The sequence below is a fragment of the Sminthopsis crassicaudata genome, chromosome 2 (genome assembly GCF_048593235.1).
Source record: "Sminthopsis crassicaudata isolate SCR6 chromosome 2, ASM4859323v1, whole genome shotgun sequence".
Taxonomy (NCBI): Eukaryota; Metazoa; Chordata; class Mammalia; order Dasyuromorphia; family Dasyuridae; genus Sminthopsis; species Sminthopsis crassicaudata.
Window position 1 is genome coordinate 523,410,589 of NC_133618.1, and position 20,440 is coordinate 523,431,028.

At 35.2% G+C, this 20,440-nt stretch overlaps 1 protein-coding gene across 1 annotated transcript in view; it reads left to right on the top strand.

Moving 5' to 3' along the window:
* Nucleotides 1–20,440, top strand: part of TMOD2 (tropomodulin 2) — a 41,782-nt gene that overhangs the window by 14,882 nt on the left and 6,460 nt on the right. Inside the window, exons 5-9 of the mRNA XM_074294521.1 lie at nucleotides 1,060–1,146; nucleotides 3,913–4,043; nucleotides 10,834–10,941; nucleotides 11,518–11,661; nucleotides 17,332–17,476. Of these exons, the coding sequence (XP_074150622.1) occupies nucleotides 1,060–1,146; nucleotides 3,913–4,043; nucleotides 10,834–10,941; nucleotides 11,518–11,661; nucleotides 17,332–17,476 (615 nt within the window). The remainder of the gene's footprint in view (nucleotides 1–1,059; nucleotides 1,147–3,912; nucleotides 4,044–10,833; nucleotides 10,942–11,517; nucleotides 11,662–17,331; nucleotides 17,477–20,440) is intronic.

Genomic DNA, 20,440 nt, shown 5'->3' on the forward strand with positions numbered 1-20,440 from the left:
ATGATCAATTATAGAAATGTTGTTATTTGGGAAAGAAGTCCTCAAATTAGATATTTTCTTTTCATTTGAACAAACAACTTTGAACACTTGAAGGACCAGATATGTCAACTGATACAAAAATGTGCCTGTTCCTTTGAGATATTCTTATATTCTGGTCGTTCTAATAGTTTCTAGCTACTCCACCAGAGACGCTGTTCCAGGCTTTAGAGATGCAGATGCAGCAAACTCTTAATTATTTTTGTTTCTGCCCCTGAGCCTAAATTGCTTTCTTAAAAAAATATGGGTGATAATTAAAGAGTAGTAATGTAATGAGGAATGTATGTCCCCGAGGAACTTATATTCTCCTCAAGAGATGTAATTTATGTACAAATCAGTAATTTAAGAAGGGGAAAGACATACAACTAAGGGTGGCCAGAAGACTTTTTCCTATAGCAGATGACTTTAGATGAACTTTGAAGAGAGTTAGGAATTCTGAGAGGCAGGGTTAAATAGGGAGTGTGATCTTAGAATGGGATAAGCATTGTGGTGTAATAGGTAGAATTCTAAAGTTGGAAGTCAGGAAGACTCAGGTTTTCCCACCTCAAATACTGACTATGTAAACCTGAAAGTCACTTAAGGTCTCTGAGCGTCAGTTTATTCATCTGTAAAATGGGGATAAAACTGACTATTTCATAGTATCAGAGGATATGATGTGTATAACAATAAACTGCTACATAAATATCAGTTATTATTGTAACATCTGCCAAGTATCTGAAAATAGCATGTGTCATTATATAAGATATAATATTATTATACAATATACAATACAATAAGATATAAGCTTCCTGCAGTGAGGGATTGTTTCATTTTATCTTTATATCCCCATTGCATAGCACAATGGTAAGCACTTAATAAATGTTTATTGACCAACTGATAGGAGAGAAAATGAGTGGCTGGGTAATAGGAATAATGTACATGAAGACTCATTTTTCCAAGAAACAGACTAAAAATTTGGAATTTGAATACAGTACCTGTCATGCTAATAGCTTTTTATTTGTTTTGTTTTGTTTTGTTTTTTAGCTGTTCTTGGAGTTCACAATTTAGTCAATAATCCACGGTTTACTGAAGAAATAGCCAGTAATGATAATGGCAAAAGCCCTCCTAGAAGTAAGTAAAAGGTTGGGGAAAAGGGAGAATTGCAAAGGTTGTGAAACTTGTCAGCTACTGATAAATTCAGATTTCTTAATCAGCTGGTCCATTGCATGTACCAGAATATTCAGTATTAAATGGCTATCAAAAAGCTTTATGTTACAGTTACAATATGTTACCCCGCCAAGCACTTTCCCTGTAAACTTCTGATCCCCATTCCCATTTATGTAAGGTTTTCCTTCACTAACAGAGAGTTTTAGATTCTAATATCTTGCTCTCCTTTTAATTGTCACATTTGCCACATTTAATTACCACATTTTAAGAAACTGGGCTTAGGGGCAGATGAACTCTTTTAGCAAGCTCTCATTCAGAGTATAGCAAAAGTATCCAATCACGAAGGGAAACATTATCATGAAGGGAAAGATAAGAAAGTAATGAACACCTAGGCAGAGGCTGGGGGAAGCTGCTGACTGTGGATTGAAAGGAACTGTGGATATAAATATAAGACCCAAAGGTTGATATGTGTTTTATTAGAAAAGTCAGTGATGAAGGAAAAGGAGGAGGGAGGAAAGACTAATTAGGAAGAAAGTTCTATATCTTTTTAAAAGCGACTGGCACAATGTAGTCTGGAAGTTCATTTTGTTGTTCAATCATGTCTTATTTCATGATTCCATTTCTCCACAAAGATCTTGGAGTGGTTTGCCATTTCCTTCTCAACTCATTTGACAGATGAGTAGACTGAGGCAAACAGGGTGAAGTGACTTGCCCAAACTCAGCTAGTAAATATCTGAGGATGGATTTGAACTCAGGTCTTTCTGATTCCAGGCCTGGCACTATTTACTTTGTCACTCAGTTGCCCCATGATCTAGAAGATCAGTCTGCCTCAGTTTCCCCAACTATAAATGGGAATAATAATAGCACCTACATTGCATCTGAAATTCCAGCAATTTCTCCCTTGGTTTTCAAAGGGCAGCCAAGGTAAAGACGTTTATAGCAATATAGTATACAACAGAGCTTCTTTTTTTCCCCCAATTTATTTATTGAACTAACTATAAAATAAGAAAAAAACAGAAAAAAAAGAAAGAGTGTAAAGGGAAATAAAAAACAAAAACAAAAACAAAACATTGTCATGTACCCAGGAAATCAGGAAGGATTCAAAATATATAACAATAAATTTCCATTTCAAGAAAGCATATATAATAATAGAAAAAATTATATTCATGAGTGTTCTTTGCTTCCTTATAGGTTATTCTTTTGTTCTCTGTTATGCCTTTTTACTTTATTCTTTTTTTATCCTTTTATTCCTTTCCCCCAAGACCTCAATTGTGTATGTATGTATATGCATTTACCCATATGTAGATATGGATCTAAAACAATAATAATATGGTTTACATATGATGTAGAGTTCTCCCTTAATTGAATCTTTAAGTATGACTTTTTCTAAGATCAACAATTACTAACCCTACTTTTTTTTTTTTTTGCTAATAAATTCTATTTCTGATCCTTGTTGTGGTGTCTCTTTATGTTTCTTATTTCCTATCCCTTACAGTAGGGCTTCTTAAAGTTTGCCACTCATGACCCCTTTTTGCCTGAGAAATTTTTACATGAACCTGAGTATATGGGTAATATAAAGTAGGTATACAAATCAAACATTTACTTTTAATAAATCATAATTTATCTCCACATTTAGTTATAAAACCCCATATAACCCACAGTTTAGGAAGCTAGGGCAAAAATATTTTAAAACATTAAAAAATGTTTTAAGAATTTTATTTCCTGTATCAATGATTTCAAGTATTATGAAAAATGAATATTGTCTGAAAAATGTTTTTGCTATTGAGATGTTAGTACAAAAGTTCACAGAATTCTAGAGAATTAGAAGAAAAAAATATTGTTATCAACTTATTTTATGTACTGTATTTTATGGGTTATTTCATAGTTATTGTGTTAGGAAAAAAGTTTTAATTAACATTTTGTTATAAAGAATTGTGTACAGAAAAGTGTTTTTCAGCAGTCTCTAACAAAAGATTATGATTTTTGCTGATCATTGAAAGCTGACTCCCTATTTCCCATAGGTTCAATGTATCAACATTTGTGTTTTTTACTTTTGCTCCATTTTCTAGGAACATCACCCCCATGAAAGTTGAGAATCAACTTCATGTGTATGTGTGTGTGTATATATATATATGTATATAAACCTAGTATTGTAGATATACATGCATAGACAACCACGTGTTTATATAAACATGTGCATGTATACTTATATATTCTGCTGTATGTGTGTATACATGTATATACATCTATTTAATATGTTTTTCTATGGTAATGTGTCAGTTATCTTTATATGCAAGTGCTGTTTGGAGAAGGTACCGTACAATTTGTTGTACAATTTGGTTCTCTATAAGCAATCAGTCATCAAATAGACCACAAAACCTATGCCTAAGTTGGTCGCTGCATAACAGTATTTCTTAGAAGTTCTGATGTGGTTGTTTTAGTGATGAGTCCAGGGACCTGATTACTTCCTATACTTGTATCTGAACATAGCTGTTGAAGGTGAGAAATACCAAGTTATAATTACCAGGCAAAATTAATTAATCATTAGTAAAGCCACACAATTCATTTGCTTGTCCAATAAAGCTGGATTATTTTTTATATTAGATTTCATGGTTTCTGAAATTGATGATAGAAATGACATTTTGGGAAACTATCTTTGACTGCAAATTATTCTATTACACATGATTGAATAGAACTTAAATTCTACAACAATATTAACTTGTGTTTTAGATGTTGTCAAAGGTGAAAAGGTCAAGCCAATATTTGAGGAACCACCCAATCCCACAAATGTGGAAGTAAGTTTGCAGCAGCTGAAAGCCAATGATCCCATCCTTCAGGAAGTAAACCTCAACAACATTAAGGTATTTAATTACAGTAGCAGTCACTTGACTGCACCAGTAAGGGTTGGAAATGTGCTGGAGATAACCTGTTAGCTGCTTGCTGATCAATTTACACCTATTTCAAATGCCTCTCGTTTTCCCTGTGCTGTGAGAAGCGCTGGTAAAATGAAGAAAAAAAGGGGGATGTGGTCCCCACGGTTCCTTGAAAGAAGTCTCAGTCCTTGAGTTAAATACAGAAGGAACTTAAAATGTGTGTTTATTTAGATGGTGACTCCATTCTTAGCCTAAATTATTCAGCCTCGCATGAAAGTTGAAGGATGAAATAGACCCCAGGGAAGCTAAACATCCCCACTGAGTGAGAGAACATAATCCAGTAGAGCACAAAGTATACCAGTGTGAGTGTTCTCATTAACAATAGCAAGACAGCCCTTCCTTTTTGGGAAGCCGACTTAGAGATAGTCAAATCCCACGGTTTTAGGTTTGGACCAGGCAGAGTTCAAGCATAGTAGAGTTCAAGCATTGTACTCTGGACCAGAAGGGATTATCTATCCTTCTTACCCTATCTCTCATGGGCCCTGAAGGAAGGGAAGGATTTTAAATGGTAAAATTGGAGTATAGGGACCTCTTGTACAGATGACTTACCAAATCAATATATACTGTCCTAATTTTTCTCTACTCCTGCATTTCAAACTCTCTGATTTACAATTCTACAGGGTGTTCCAGAGACATTTCACACACAACAAGTGCAAAATGGAGCTGGATTTATTTTCCCCAACATCCTTTACTCCTCTGAATTTCTCTGCTTTTGTTGAGAATGTCACCATTAAGATGATAGAACCAGGGCTGGAAGGTACCTCAGAGACCCTCTTTTAATTCCCTCCTTTTATAGATAAAGAAACCAAGGCCCAATGACCTTAAACAACTTTTGTAGGGGGATGTGAATTATTAACAGAAGTGAGATTTTAATTCAGAGCCTTTGGTTTCCAAGTCAGTATTCTTTTCACTCTTTTATATGCTATCCTTCTAGTAAACAACTACTTTTCAGCCTTGGAATCAATCATTCTTGACTATCGGCTCTTCCTCATTCAGTTCATTTTTTAAAAAATGTTTTATTTTCTCCATTAAAATTCATTGTTACTTCCCACCGACTCTCCTTCTCCAACAAACAAGTATAGTCAAGTGTAACAAATGAATATATTAGACATATGTGCTTATTCAATTCATAAGCAAATGTTAAACCACAGTGTGCTTGGGATAATACTAGTAGGCAATGGAGATACACAGACAGAAGTCAAATACCTCAAGGAGCACACATCCTATTATGGGGAAATGGCATTTACAGACTTAAGTAAAAACAAATCTGTTTTTTTAAAAATCTGAACATTTAATTTTTGGAGGTATAAATAACTCCTTATAGGGAAATTCCCTTCATCAATGCAAATGAGTAACATCTGTAATTTACACTTTTAGGCAACTGCCTGAGACACAGGTTAAATGATTTGCCTAGGCCCTAGGGTCACAATATGTGTCAAAGATCAGTCTACTGTTGACTATATCAGGAAGTCATAAGCATGTTGGTGAATAGCACCCTGGATTTGGATTCAGGGAGACTGCCTGACTTCTCTGTCTCAGTGTCCTCATCTGTAAAATGGGGATAGCACCTACTTCCCAGAATTGTTGTCAGGATATAATGAGATAATATTTTATAGCACTTTTCAAACATTAAGTTTGTCTATAAACACTAGTTATCATTATAAGCTCAAAATGTGTCAAAGTAAATTTAAAACTAATTGGAAAGGTGAGAATGTGAGGGTACTTGCTACAAGGGTGAAGTTGGAAGTAGCCCTTGAATTGCCCCTTAAAGTCAAAATTCTAAAAGGCAGAGATTAGGAGGGAATTATGCCAGGCATGGAAAGCTACCTATGTCCCAAAGACATAGAAATAGCAGAAGGAATTCCAAAAGAGGGAATATGTAGACTTTTTGAAAGTAGATACAGATTGTAAAGATCTTCAAATGCGAAATAGAGGAATTTATATTTTTATCCAAAAGGAAAAAAAATCTACAGAGATCTTTAAACTGTGATCTGTGAACCTGGTTTAAAATACATGTGTTTGTGTCACTATTTAGTATAATTGTTTTCCTTTTTAATTTTACACATATAAAAATATTATTATGAGGAGTTCATAGGCATTATCAGGGTCCATGACACAAAAGAGATTAAAAACTCATAGGTAGAGCCTTTTTGGAAGTGAAATGATATGTGCTTTAAAAATATTAATTTGACAGCTGGGTGGAGGACAAATAAAAATGGGGAGAGACTTGAGGGAAAAAGAACAGTTAGGAGAATATTGCAGTAGTCAACATTGAGTAGAGTCTGAGCTTTCTCTGTGAGCTCTATGTGAGTAGGAAAATGCTTTGACTCAAGTGGCATGGTGGTAAATGTTTAACAACAGAGTCTCTAAAAAAGCAACAACAATTATGAGCGACATAACTTTAAGTTTAATCTAAATTAAAATTTTTTCTATTAATGACCTTTTTGGGAGGTAATTAGACTTTCCCAGGATCACAAAGCTAGCAAAAGCTAGCTAGACTTGAAATCAGGGCCTCCTGACTCCTGAGCTAACCACTACACCACCTAGCTGCTCCTTCTATTTCTTTTCCCATTTTATAGTATCTGCATAATCATTCAGGGTAACCATTAATGGTTCCTGTCTTTCATCAGGCTTTACAAAGATTACAATTAGCTTCCTTTTCTGTACAAAATAGATTGATGTGACTTCATAAAATTTATGATTCCTTCTCCTTGTATGTTTATTGGTCTTTGCATAAGTATGGTAGGACTGTGCTTTCCTGGTTCGTCTTTTCTCAGATTTCTTTATTCTAACTCTAAAAGAAAATTGTCCAAAGAACGGGCATGCTGGATAAAATATGTGACATCAAGGTCATATACAAGAATTTTGTACGAATAGAGCCTCATTTGAACATATCTATCTCCATCTTTCATGTTTCTTTGCTACTTCAACAAAACTCCATAATTTGATCGGTGAGAGTACTTCCTCCATCAGTGCAGATCAAAGTTCCTTATTATCTCATGAGTGTTTGAAAAATTAATCATCTGGTAACCAACTTTCTGGTAATGAATCTTTCTATATTTTGCTAGGCTGGTTCCAAAATATCAAATATAGTCAGTCCAACTTCAGCCCCATACATTGTTTTTCCAGTATGGTAAGGCCAATTTCAGGTCACAGGGTCACTTCTACACTAATAAGTATAGGTTTAATGTAGCTTCCTCCCACTTAAATTTTTTCTAGAGCCAAAAGCTTTTTTTTTTTTAATTAAAAAAATTTTTTTCATATGAAGATCCACTTCTTCTTTCCTGTTTCCCCACCCTCTACTCAGAAAGCAAGAAAAGCAAATTTCTCTGTTAAAAACAGGTGTAGTCAAGCAAAACAGATTCCCACATTTGACCCAAAGCTTGTTTGGGGGCAAATGGTAGCTAGATGTAAGAACATTGTGCTAATGAGGACTAAGAAATAGTTATGAGATCAATTAAATTGTAAATAGCTAAAGCCCCTAGCAGAGCTGTAGATGCACATGATGGTATTAGTAATTAAAACAATTTACTTTTCAAACTACATTGTGATACAGTGGAAAAAATAATGGATTTGAACTCAAAGAATGATAAATGATTCTAGATGCAGAGTGGAAAGAACTCCAAAGACTCTCTTGTCCAACCTCTTCAAAAATTCAGTTTCAAATCCCATTTCTGCTTTGTGTGACCTTATACTAATCATTTAACCTCATTGAGATTCCATTTCATAATTTGAAAAATGAGATAATTGGGCTCAAAGGCCCTTTTAGCTCTAAATTTATGATTTTACAATCTTCGTTTATTATCATGTCCCAGTAAAATACATTGCTTTTAGGAGAGGTTGTTCAATTTTTTCCTGATTTTAAAATATCCTTTTGATCATAAATGGAAAAAAACTCACCAACCTATATTTCTTTTGAGATGTTGGGAGGCTCATTCATTCTAGGCAATAGAGCCCAGAATTGCATCTATAACACCAATGGGGATTTGGCATCTTGAGGGCCAGTAGAAATAAATTTGCCCTGTGAAACTTTAACCAAATGGAAGCTGAAAATTAGCTGACAGACTTGCACTATGAAACTTTAATTGAATGGAAGCTGGAAATATAGTTGTCAATACAAATTTTTATGGTATGACAATTAATTGACAAATATTAAGCACCTAATATGTTATAACCATTGGGTGGTCTCAATATAATGAATTCTATTCCAAAAGTTTGTACATTATTTGATTATTTGGAATGCAGACTACATTCCTCTATAGAAATAATGTCATATTATGAACCACTACATAGAATTCCCAATACCCCTATTTTTGTCCGCCTGCATTTTTTATTTCCTTCATAGGCTAAATGTACACTGTTTCAAAAGCCAATGTTTTTGTACAGCAAAATAACTATTTGGACATGTGTACATATATTGCATTTAATTTATACTTTAACATATGTAACATGTATTGGTCACCCTGCCATCTGGGGGAGGGGGGTGGGGGGGAAGGAGGGGAAAAATTGGAACAAAAGGCTTAGCAATTGTTAGTGCTATAAAATTACCCATACATATATCTTGTAAATAAAAAGCTATAATTAAAAAAAATAATGTCATTATGGATTATTAACATAATAAAAGACATTTTAATACATAATATAGCTAAAATACTATATGTTGGCAATGAAAAGTACCAGGGAACAATACTGTCAAAGTATTAGTAAGTTAACTCATTGGATAAAACTGAAAAACAGTAAACTTCAGTGATTTATTTGTCTTAAAAGCTAGTACCTGAGGGAAAATAGTCTTAATTATAGGAAGATAAAGAATGAGATTCTTGTGGCTTTTCTAAAAGGGATTTCTGAGTAATTACAAGGATTTTAGAGATTGATGATACTGATTCTTTATAAAGCTTGATGTTTTGGAAAAAAATTATAGCTTCTCTTTCTTTAATATAAATGTATTATTAGGACCACACTTAGACTTTATTAAGAAAATCATCTAATGTTGGAGGGGATGTGGAAAAACGGACACTAATATATTGTTGGCAAATTTGGGAACTGATCTAACCATTTTGGAGAACAATTTGGAACTATGCCCAAAGGGCTATCAAAGTGTGCATACTCTTTAACCCTGCAGTGTTTCTACTGGCCTTCTATCCCAAAGAGATCTTAAAGGAGGGAAAGGAACCCACATGTGCAAAAATGTTCATGGCAGCCCTTTTTGTAGTGGCAAGAAACTGGAAACTGAGTGGATGCTCATCAGTTGGAGAATAGCTAAATAAGTTATAGTATATGAATGTTATGGAATGTTATTGTTCTATGAAAAATGATCAGCAGGATGATTTCAGAGAGGTCTGGAGAGACTTACATGACTTGATTCTGAGTGAAGTGAATAGAACGAGGAGATCATTGTACACGGCAACAAGACTATACGATGATCAATTCTGATGGACATGGTTCTCTTCAACAGTGAGGTGATTCAGACTAGTTCCAATGATCTAATGATGAAGAGAGCCATCTGCACCCAGAGAGAGAACTATGGGGACTGAGTATGGATCACAGCATAGTATCTTCACTTTTTGTTGTTTGCTTTCATTTTGTTTTCTTTCTCATTTTTCCCTTTTTTGATCTGATTTTTCTTGTGCTGCATGATAATTATGAAATATGTATAGAAGAATTGTACATGTTTAATATATATTGTATTATTTACTGCCTAGGGGAGAGGGTGAAGGGAAAGAAGGGAAAAATTTGGAAGACAAGTTTTTGCAAGGATGAATGTTGAAAAATCTTTGCATATATTTTGAAAATAAAAAGCTATTGTTTAAAAAAGAAAAAAAACATTCATCTAGCTTCTAGGAATGAGGAGCTGATACTCCTACCATACTCTGATCCTGGGAAGATGGACTCCAGAGTTCTACACTTATTTTTGATCACCACAATTAAGTGCCTAGATAATGATGAGCAGGAATGTATTAAGTAGTCAACTAGGATTTATATGAGTTCCCAATTTTATGCCTTACCTCTTCCTAAGTTTGAGTTTCAGTTAGCACTGATTCCTTCCTTCATTGATTAAGGGAAATGGTATAGCTATATCTACTTATATCTATAGCTACATCCTGAAGATGAGAAGATTTAGAGGGAAATTCTATTAAGTATTTAAAGGACTGTCACATGGAGAAAGAGATGAGACCTGTTCTCCCTGACATCAGAAAAACAGAAATAGGAACAATTTGTGAAAGTTATAAATAAGCAAATGAAAGCTTGATATAAGGAAAAACTCACAATTAGAGCTATTCAATGACAGAATGGTTTACTCCATAATAGAAGGTCAGATGCCAAGGCTAGATGCCCATTTATTAAGTACTGTATTAAAGGAAATTATTTTTCAGAAATGGTTTGAAATGGATGGCAATTAGGGTCTTTTCCAACATTAAAATCAGTTATTCTATAATTAACTGGATATAAGCAGTGGAAGTAGTAGTAGATGTAGGAACTCGCTAATTAAGGAGAGAGGAATGATAGGCTATATTTAAGAGATAAGTGATAGAAAGGAAGAATCATTAGGTCAAAGAGTTGGTGCAATCTGTCCTTAAGTTGGTCCTTTTCCAGAGAAGAATAATAGAGTGCAAATGGGCAGTTGGAAATTAGTGCTTTAGATGAATGGGATCTTTTGTAAGTCAGGAGTCTGAGATTCAGGATGCTTGTCTGATAATCTTAAACCTTCTCATCATAGAATATTCCAATTCCAACCCTGAAGGAGTTTGCAAAGGCTCTGGAGACCAACACCCATGTGAAAAAGTTCAGCCTGGCTGCCACCCGCAGCAATGACCCTGTGGCAATTGTAAGTAACACTCTTCAAAATGTAACTTTAAAAACTCACCTCATTAGAAACAAATGCTTATCATGTGCCAGGTACTGGGTACTAGGAATCAGATACAAGCAGGAAAACAATCTCTGTCCTCAAGGAGAGACAATTTCCTAATACAGAATGTAGACAAAAAAAGAAGGGGGCAGCTAGTTGATATAGTGGATAGAGCACCAGCCCTGAATTCAAGAGGACCCAAGTTCAAATCTGACTTCAGACACATGACACTTCCTAGCTGTGTGACCCTGGGCAAGTCACTTAACCCCAATTGCCTCAGCCAAAAAAAAAAAAAAAAAAAAGTTGAGAGGGAGGGAACATAGAGATAAGATAGGAAGCTCAAAGAAGTATTTAGAATTTATCTTCCTTGCTGTAAAGATGCTCTCATTTCCAGATTTCTTGAGGCCCTGGAGGCTCCCCCATTTGGGGAATTGATTGTGAAGACCCACATTTTTCTTGATGAAGGGGTTACCAAATGTCTGTATTCAATATGCTAAATGCTCTGGGCAGAAACCTTAAGAAATGCTCACAGAGTCTTCTTCTCTACATGTTCAGGCTTTTGCAGATATGTTAAAAGTAAACAAAACATTGAAAAGTTTAAATATTGAGTCCAACTTTATCACTGGAACTGGGATTCTGGCCGTAGTGGATGCCCTGAAAGAAAATGAGACCCTGACAGAGATCAAGATAGACAACCAGGTAAGCTCCCACCCTGTAACTACTTCTGCTGTCAGAGAATGATGTTGTGAGGAGAAAATACTCATTAGGCTAGCATTGGGGAATCATTTGAAAAGACAAGGCAAGTAGTAATGGGCAACCATTGTTATTATTTTCTCCTAAAGGCAGAGCCCCAGACCCAACCCAGCCCAGTCCAACTTTGTTCTAAACTTTCCACAATCTTACCCTAATCAAGAAAGAGAAAGAAAATTTTCACAGCCAAGAACTCAGATATTATTTTTTTAATGCTTCTTTTTCCTGGTAAAATATTGCTATTATCTCCAATGTGTATAAACCATGTTCCAGGGTGAACAGGTACAAGCCAACAGACCTAATAAATTGACTCCCTGATGAATTCCTCTGTCTAATCTCCCCCTTTCCTTGATATGACTGGCAGTGCCTGCCACTTTGTGAGGAGAGAATATTCAGAGTCACAAAAGCCCTAAGATCCCTATTCTAAGTTCAGACAGTCAGTGAGTGAACATTTAAGTGCTTGTGTTACAAGAAGAGGCAAAAGAGAATTCCCATTTATAATCTAATGGGGGAGAGGACAAGCAAATATATATGTTCTGAAATGCCAAGTATGAGAAAAATAGGAAATAATCAACAGAAGAAAGACCCCAGAATTAAGATGGATTGGGATTAAATTTTATAATAAAGAAAAAAGTACAACACACAAAAAAAGAGGGATTGAGTAGGGCTTTCTACAGATGAGATTCTTGTTGAAACTCTGAAGGAAGCCAATAGTTGAAGATGAGAAGGAAGAGCATTTCATATATGGATGACAGCCAGAAAAAATAGAGATGAGAGGTAAAGTATCTTTTTTAAGGAACAACCAGGAGATTGGTGTCACTAGATTGCAGACTATAAGTCAGGAAGTAAAGTGTAAGACGACTAAAAAGGTTGGAGGGTTCTAGGTTATAAAAGGCTTTGAATGATGGCAAAGGATTTTCTGTTGGATTCTGGAGGCAATAGAGAGTCATTAATGTTTATTTCAGGAGGGGGGGGTGATAGGGTAGCACTTCAGGAACATTTTCGTGTCTGAATGGAGGATAGATTGGAGTGGAAAGAGACTTGAGACAGCCAACTCACCAGTATTTATCCAGGAGTGAAGTAATGAGGGTCTGCCCTAGAGTAAGAGCAATGTCAAAGGAAAGATAGATGAGAGATTTTGCAAAAGTAAAATAGGCTATGGCGGTAGATTGCATTATGGAGAGGGGTAAGAGATAGTGAGAAGTTGAGCATAATTCCTAGGTTTGAGAGTCTTAGAATTTGAGAGGATGGTGTTATTATGAACAGTAAAAAGGAAGTTAGGAGACAAGGAGAATGTAAGGAGAAAGATAATGAGTTCTGTTTCAGACATGTTGCATCTAGGAGTCTACTGGACATCTAATTCAAGATATCTGAAAAACTGTTGGAGATGGGAGACTGGAGTTCAGCAGAGAGATTGGGGGAAAGAAAGGTAGATTTGAGAATCACCATCAGAGAGATGGTAATTGAATCCATGAGAGGGATAAGATGGCAAATGAAGTAGTATAGAAGAAGAAGAGGGAGACCAGAACAGAACCTTGTGGGACACTTCTAGTTAGGGGGAGTGTTTTAGATAAAGTTACAGCAAAGATGAAGGAATGGGCAGTTAAGGAGGAGGGGAACCAAGAAAGAGTGAGGTCCCCAAAACTTAGAGAGTGTTGAGGAAGGAAGGGAGAATTGATAAGATTATCAAGCAAGCTAATATAGAAGGAGAGAAAAAGGCTCAGAGCGGAATTTTAATGGATACCTATGTTTCCTGGGCAGCACCTAGATGAAGACCCTCCCAAAAAGAGACTGAGAAACAGTCAGACAGGTAAGGAGAGAGTTGGGAGAAGGAAGAGGTTGATTGAGTGTCTAAGGCTACAGAGAGGAGAGGAATGAAGGCTGAGAAAAGTCCATCAGGTTGGCATTTAAGAGAACTTGGGTAACTTCGAAGAGAGCAATTTCACTTGGATACAAATCTCGGAAGCCAGATGGCTGGCTTAAAGTGGAGAAATGAGGGAGAGAAGTAGAGTCACCAACTAGAGATGGTCTTGTTATGGAGTGATGGATGGAGGAGACATACCAGAAGATACTCAACAGGCATGGACGCTGCAAATAAGATGAGAGAGATGGGGACATGTCCAGTAAACAAGGAGAGAATAAAGATTAGTGAGAGGGGGGGAGGAATGACATCAAGGAAAATCTGCTAGAGAGACCAGGGTGCCATCTTGGGAGCAAGGTCTAATCGGGAAGTGTCCTGAATACCTTTTGCTAGATCTGGCTTCTGCCCCAGCTAGGCTCAAGGATGCAGGGCAAGTTCGGGAGGAGGGATGTCCGTGGTGTGGTTCTGTAGCATTTCTCAGTATTGTCCCAGCTCAGGAGAGCCTTGAACAGCCTAGTTCAGTTCAAACTTCTTTATTCCTCAGCCTTCCTCCTGAACTGTGTAGAATTCATTCAAGGTGTAGGAAGAAGTGGAAAAGAAAATAGGCAAAGCAGAATCCTCCTTTGTGTACTTGTACAGCTCTAGGACTGAGACTGGACCCACTCACCTCTAGCCCAATTCCAATTTGCTTCCCTAGAATACCCATGGAACCAACTTCTCAGATTCAGTCTGGTCAAATTCAGGACTATGAGCTAGGGACTTTCTTTGGGTAGTTTCCTATAAATTACTACGCTAGCCCATACATAGCCCTATTTTGTTTTTTGCTGCTACCTGGGACAACATTAGAAGAAAGGAGGCTATTAAGAGAAGTAAAAGAGAAGATAAGGAAGAAATAGATTAGCTGGATATTTAAATGGAACAAGCTAAGAGCAATTATGAAGTAATGAAAAATTCAGGGAGAGGTTTTTTCAGAGCCCTAGAGAAACATTGCTAAGAGATCTGAGACCTGTTTATTTCAAATTATATTTACATTTGTGCATGTGAGGTACCTTAGGTCATTTCAAAACCCCATTCCAGAATCCATACCCAAAAATCTCCATTACTTTGAAGTTCCCCTCTCTTAAAATCTACCTAATAATCTGGACCATTCAAAATTTCTATTACTTGATCTTTGAAAAGATGAACACACAGTCTATACTTGCCACTTCAAATCCCTCTCAAGTCATTAAGCTCATAGTTCATTTTAAGAAACCCTGGAATGGATTTACCAAATTTTTATAGTTGACTTCCCTGTTGTACTTCTCTCTCCTTACAACAAGAAGAAGGAAAGGGTATTATTGGTTTAGTTGAAGAGCTTAGGCTAAGTCAATAGAGTGCAAAAATCCAGATGGGGTACAGAAATCAGAATGAATTTCAGAAATCCAGAATAAGATACAGAAGTCCAGAATAGGCTACGGAAATCCAGACTAGAGTACAGAAATCCAGTATTGGACTGCACTGTAATTTTGTTCCAAAGGCATAATTGAAAACTGAAACTAATATAGCATGGTAAATAGTAGATAAAGGTACCAGAGACACACCTACTGAGAATACACTGGACAATGGCCCAGAGCCCTTTACAAATAATGCACCAGATAAATTAGAATCAGTAAGGCTCTACTTATTATAATTCTACCACACATCACTTATGAAAAATAGAAAATTCAAGGGAGCACATAATAGATTAATCAAACAGTGTAGTAAAGTGGAAATAGCTCTGGTTTGGAATCAGAGGACCTGGCTTGGAATCTCAGTGCTGCTATTTAAGGGTAGGAAGTGGAACCTTTCTAAAAAATAAATTTACCTTTATGTTCTATTTTTCTGTTTAGAAAAAAATCTTACTCCCAAGAGACCTATGAAATAATACAAGTATTATTCTCATCCCCATTTTATAGATGAGGAAACTGAAGCTCAGATTAAATTAATTTCTTAAATTCAATTAAATGGCAGAGCCAAGAATATGAAACCTAGAGATTTGCAAAAGGATTATGCGCCATGATAAAATCTCATTTTAATAACTGGAAAACATTCAGAACAAAATACTTTCAATAGGAAAGTAACAGTATTTTTATGTAAATGAGACTCAGCATGATTCTCCAGCCTAAAGTTGGAATCAGAAAATCTAGATGTGTGATTCAGCTTTGCCTCTTATTAGTTGTTTGATCTTAGTCAGATCACATGCCCTCTTCGACATTTAGTTTCCTTATAATAAGAATAATATCTGCCCTGACTACCTCATAAGGTTATGGGGAAAATCAAATGATATAATGGATGTGAAAATGTTTGTTAAACTGCATGGTACTGTATAAACATAAGTGGCATATTGTCCAAATGGAATATTCACATCATTGGCAGTAGATTTGCTTTGAATAGCAGCAGTGAAATCCTAGTGTTCATGACCCAAATTATTTAATAATATGTTCCTTAATAAGCTATAATCCTGTAAGTGAAGAAAATGAATAAACTTTGAAAAAAGTTGATAAAAAATGATACAAAATGAAGGTGAATACACAGAAATGGGTTTAGAGGGTGGTGGGTGGTGGCGAGAGACCCACAACCTTTTCAGACCAGAATTAATCTACATTTTCTGTGAGTAGTCATTTTTCAGAGTACTGTCTCCATCTTGTGGCGTTTCCAAAAACTGCTTCTAAAATTCTTTCTAACAATGTTGGGAAAACTTTATTTACACATTTAAATATTAGTTGCTAGAGGAGAAAATACAATGACAATATTTTTAATACACACATACACACATATGCACGCATACTTACACACACCTGACTCTAGATAGGCCTTTCGTTATTTGTTTCATAGCTTTTTAAAGGTAGCTTGTTACCCTTAGTTTTTAAAAAGTTCCTATTTTTAATTTCCTCCAACCCATCACTAAGTATCTTGTTCCTCGATACTAAAAATGTTTCCTCTTAATTCAGTCCAAAAATGCTGACAACTTTTTTAAAAGTTGAGTGATTTCTGTGATGTCCAATTAAGTAATTCATCTGGACTTGCAACCAATTGTGACAAGCAATCAGAAGATAATCAGATTATAACTGTGACCTTCAGTATAAGTATTATTCAAACCAAATGCACTTATTAAATAACTACTCCGTATAAGACACATAAAAATCCTATAAAGACAAAATTAAAATTAATTCCTGCCTTTGAGAAATTTTCATTGTATTAGTAAATAGTTAAAAATGCAAAATCATTTGAGGGAAAGCTCAGTAGCTATGAAGGAAATTCAGTGGGATCTTGGAGTATTGGACTAGAGTCAGTGACATCTGAATTCAAATCTGTCCTCAGATGCTAACTAGTTATGTGACATTGTGCAAGTCACTTCACCTGTCTGCACCAAATATTAGCCTTGTTTTAATTTTCTTTCCATTTCACTTTTTCCTTCTTCATAATTTGCTCAATTTCTTTAATCTGAAAAGATCAAGAGGTCCCATAGCAGGTGCACATTAACTGATCTTCGCTTTTAAATTTGCTACAGATGAGAATGACCCAGATGATATTATCTAAAGCAGAATCTTTGTCAGTTGGATTGACAAATTAACCAATTTTTTTGCCTTTATTCTTTTAAAAACCAAAATATACCTACTTTTGCTAAGTTTATCAGTGATTTGAATTATATCTTACAAAAGTAAATGTTTCCCCTTCTTTTTTTGTTTTGTCTTCTTCATATATGTATGTATGTTTGTACATGTCGGTTCACAAACTAGAGACAGCAGTTGGGAACGGCTGTAGAAATGGAAATTGCCCAGATGCTTGAAGAGAACTCAGTGATTCTCAAGTTTGGTTACCAGTTTACAAAACAAGGTCCAAGAACCAGGGTAGCAGCTGCTATCACAAAGAATAACGATTTAGGTAAAATACCATAATTATAACAATGGTTATTGTGTTGCTTTTTAGATGCTTTGCATTTACTGGATGATAGGATGTTAAGAGCATGATGGTCAATTTTAAACAATTCCATCTTTACATTTCAGATATATAATTTAACGGATAACCATTTCTATTATCTTCAGATTCATCTAGTAACAATTCAAATTCATTTCTAATAGAATTATCCCAGTACTCAATGCTTATGATTCATCTAATTCAAGTGTTCTCATGAACTTGTGGTTTTTTCTAATATTTTGATTACCATTTTAATATTATTGTTTTCCCATGTAATTCAATGTAGTGTGTTATATGCATTTCAAAACATTATTTGGAGAAAGAATTTGTAAGCTTCCCTAAAGTGTCTAAAGGTTAAGAATTTCTAATTTAAACCATTCCATCAAAATGAGAATTTCATCTCCTTTTATCAAAAAGCCTTTGTTTTTTGTCTTAATTTATTTTTTAATTTCTTATTTAATTTTACCTCATAAATGTTTAGTAAATGTTTATTGAATCAATTTAAATAATCATTAACATTTTTACATAATCCTTTGCTATCTGTGTCAAAAGAGAGGAATAGGAAGTTATAAAAAATTTTGACTTTTATTATTCATATTTGTATTGCATTTGAATATAGCTATGTCTAATCTGGGGAATTCACAGATTACCAAACAAAACTATAAAGTCACATGAAGACTCAATTTAGAAGTATCTAAAACGTTAGTAAGATCTTCCAAGCAGTCTCCTGTTCTCCATTTAATGCTGGAGATGTATAGTACAACTTTGATGCTAATGAGCACTGAAATATTTCTACTCTCTTTTTTCCTTTAATCTTGTTGAGTATCTGAAATATATCTTATATAAAATTGGTAAGGTTAATCAGTTTTTGTTTAAAAAGTTAGGTCTTATCTCTTGATGTTCTGTGATGTGTAATTAGAATAGATTAGCAATCAAAATAGTTTTTTAAAACAGTGTGTAATGTCATAAGGAAGTAAAAAGGAAAGCATAGTATAAACCATGGTAAAGAAAAAGAAGAGTTCATTGGGTTATAACTTTTGTTCCTGATCCATGAAGTTTTAGAGAATCAAAAAGCTGCTAACATTAAAGTCAATTTTAGATCAACTATAAGATCCAGAATTCCCCGCATTCTCACTGATAATTTTTTTAAGGTAATAACAGGAATTTGCAAACATGTTTGAATTTTAACTTCATAGTCCCTGATGTGTTTACATGAAAATATAAAAGGGAAAGGAAAGGGAAGTAATACCTACTATGAACCAGGTACTTTGCTAATTAATTTTACAAATATTATCTCACTTTATCTTTACAACTCTGTGAAGTAGATACTTTTATTATTCCCATTTTACAATTAAGGAAACTGAGGCAGACAGTAAGTAACTTGCTCAGGATTATACAGTTAACAACTATCCAATGCTGGATTGAAACTCAAGTCTTCCTGATGCAAACCCAACACTCTAGCTACTGAACTAGCTACTGACTTGAATAAATTCGGAACAATTCTTCTTCTTGGTACATAAATGTATTCATCAGAGTTCATCATTCTCTCAAGGGGACAAGACTTCTAGGTCCACTGAAGTCAAAACTCTGCCAATTTTTTTTTTTTGCATCTTGATAAAGATACTCAGATTTTACAATCTTACAGGCTCAAACTTCTTTTGACAATGGTTTTAGTATCGCTTTGAATTTCATCAGCCTTTTCTCAATTTTTATTCTCCAGTCTTGCCTGTGAGCATTTTTTGTTTATAAAACTTAGGGACTGGATTTTTCTGACTAGTCTTTGTTTTTTCCTCTTCCAACTTCAAGAAGCCTATACAACACAATAGATGAATCTGTAATAGCCCCTGCAATTGCCAGGTTTCTCTGAAAGTCCTTATTTTCTAAGGGTTATTTGACTAGGTTTTTTTTTTAACAATATTTTGTTAGCTCTTGGTGGTGTTCTTCATTTTAGAGTGCACTTTCCTTTGTCCTGTGTAAATGATCCTGTTTTTTGGTGGACTTGAAATGATCTTTGAAATGTTTGACTTTCACACCAACAGTTGCTGCAATGACTCTAGCAGTCAGTGAAGTGTGTTCTTTAAGAACTGTAACTTTTCCATTTTTCCTTGGACTAATATCTATTTTTTAAAGCCACAGAATCAGTTCAAGCATGTTTCATGTGGCCAAGACCATAGTTCTGAGTCAGCCTACTTTCGTAACAACACACATGCATGACCATTACAGTTACAAAATGAAACCATAAAAATCTTGCTTGTTCCAAGTCACTTGTCCATCATTATCAGCTCATCTGTAGCTTTGCTATCTGTTCAAAAATCTCCATGGCCACCTTGATGAAGGCACCAAAAGGGAGCAGTCAGGTTCTTGTAAACAATATTCTAGAGTAGACTATATCTCTACAGTCATAGAGTTGTCTGAATAGTGTAAAGAAGACAAGGAAGCCCCATTTAACTCTAAAGTTGCGTTTGTTATGCTAGAATAAAAATATTGCCTTAAATACATCTTGCACTCCTTTGGAAGTACTACAAGATTCCTTCACACAATCACAGAATTGGAAGTTGAATGAGATCACCAGTGATCACCTAGTCCAAATAATATCTGAAGAGCATCCCCAGTATAATACCCCTAGCAAATAGTGAGGCAGCTTGGGGACGCCATAGTGCACAGAGCCTCCAGGAATCAAGAAGACTCATGTTGTGAGTTCAAATCCAGCCTTAGACACTTACTAGCTGTGTGACCCTAAGCAAGTCTCTTAACCCTATTTTCTCAGTTTCCTCATCTATAAAATGAGCTAGAGAAAGGAAATACAAATGACTTCATTATGTCTGCCAATATTGTAAAGAGGGTCATGAATAATCAGATGTGACTAAAATGACTGAACAATAATAACAAATGGTCATCTGACTTCTATTTGAAACCCTTAGTGAAGGGTAA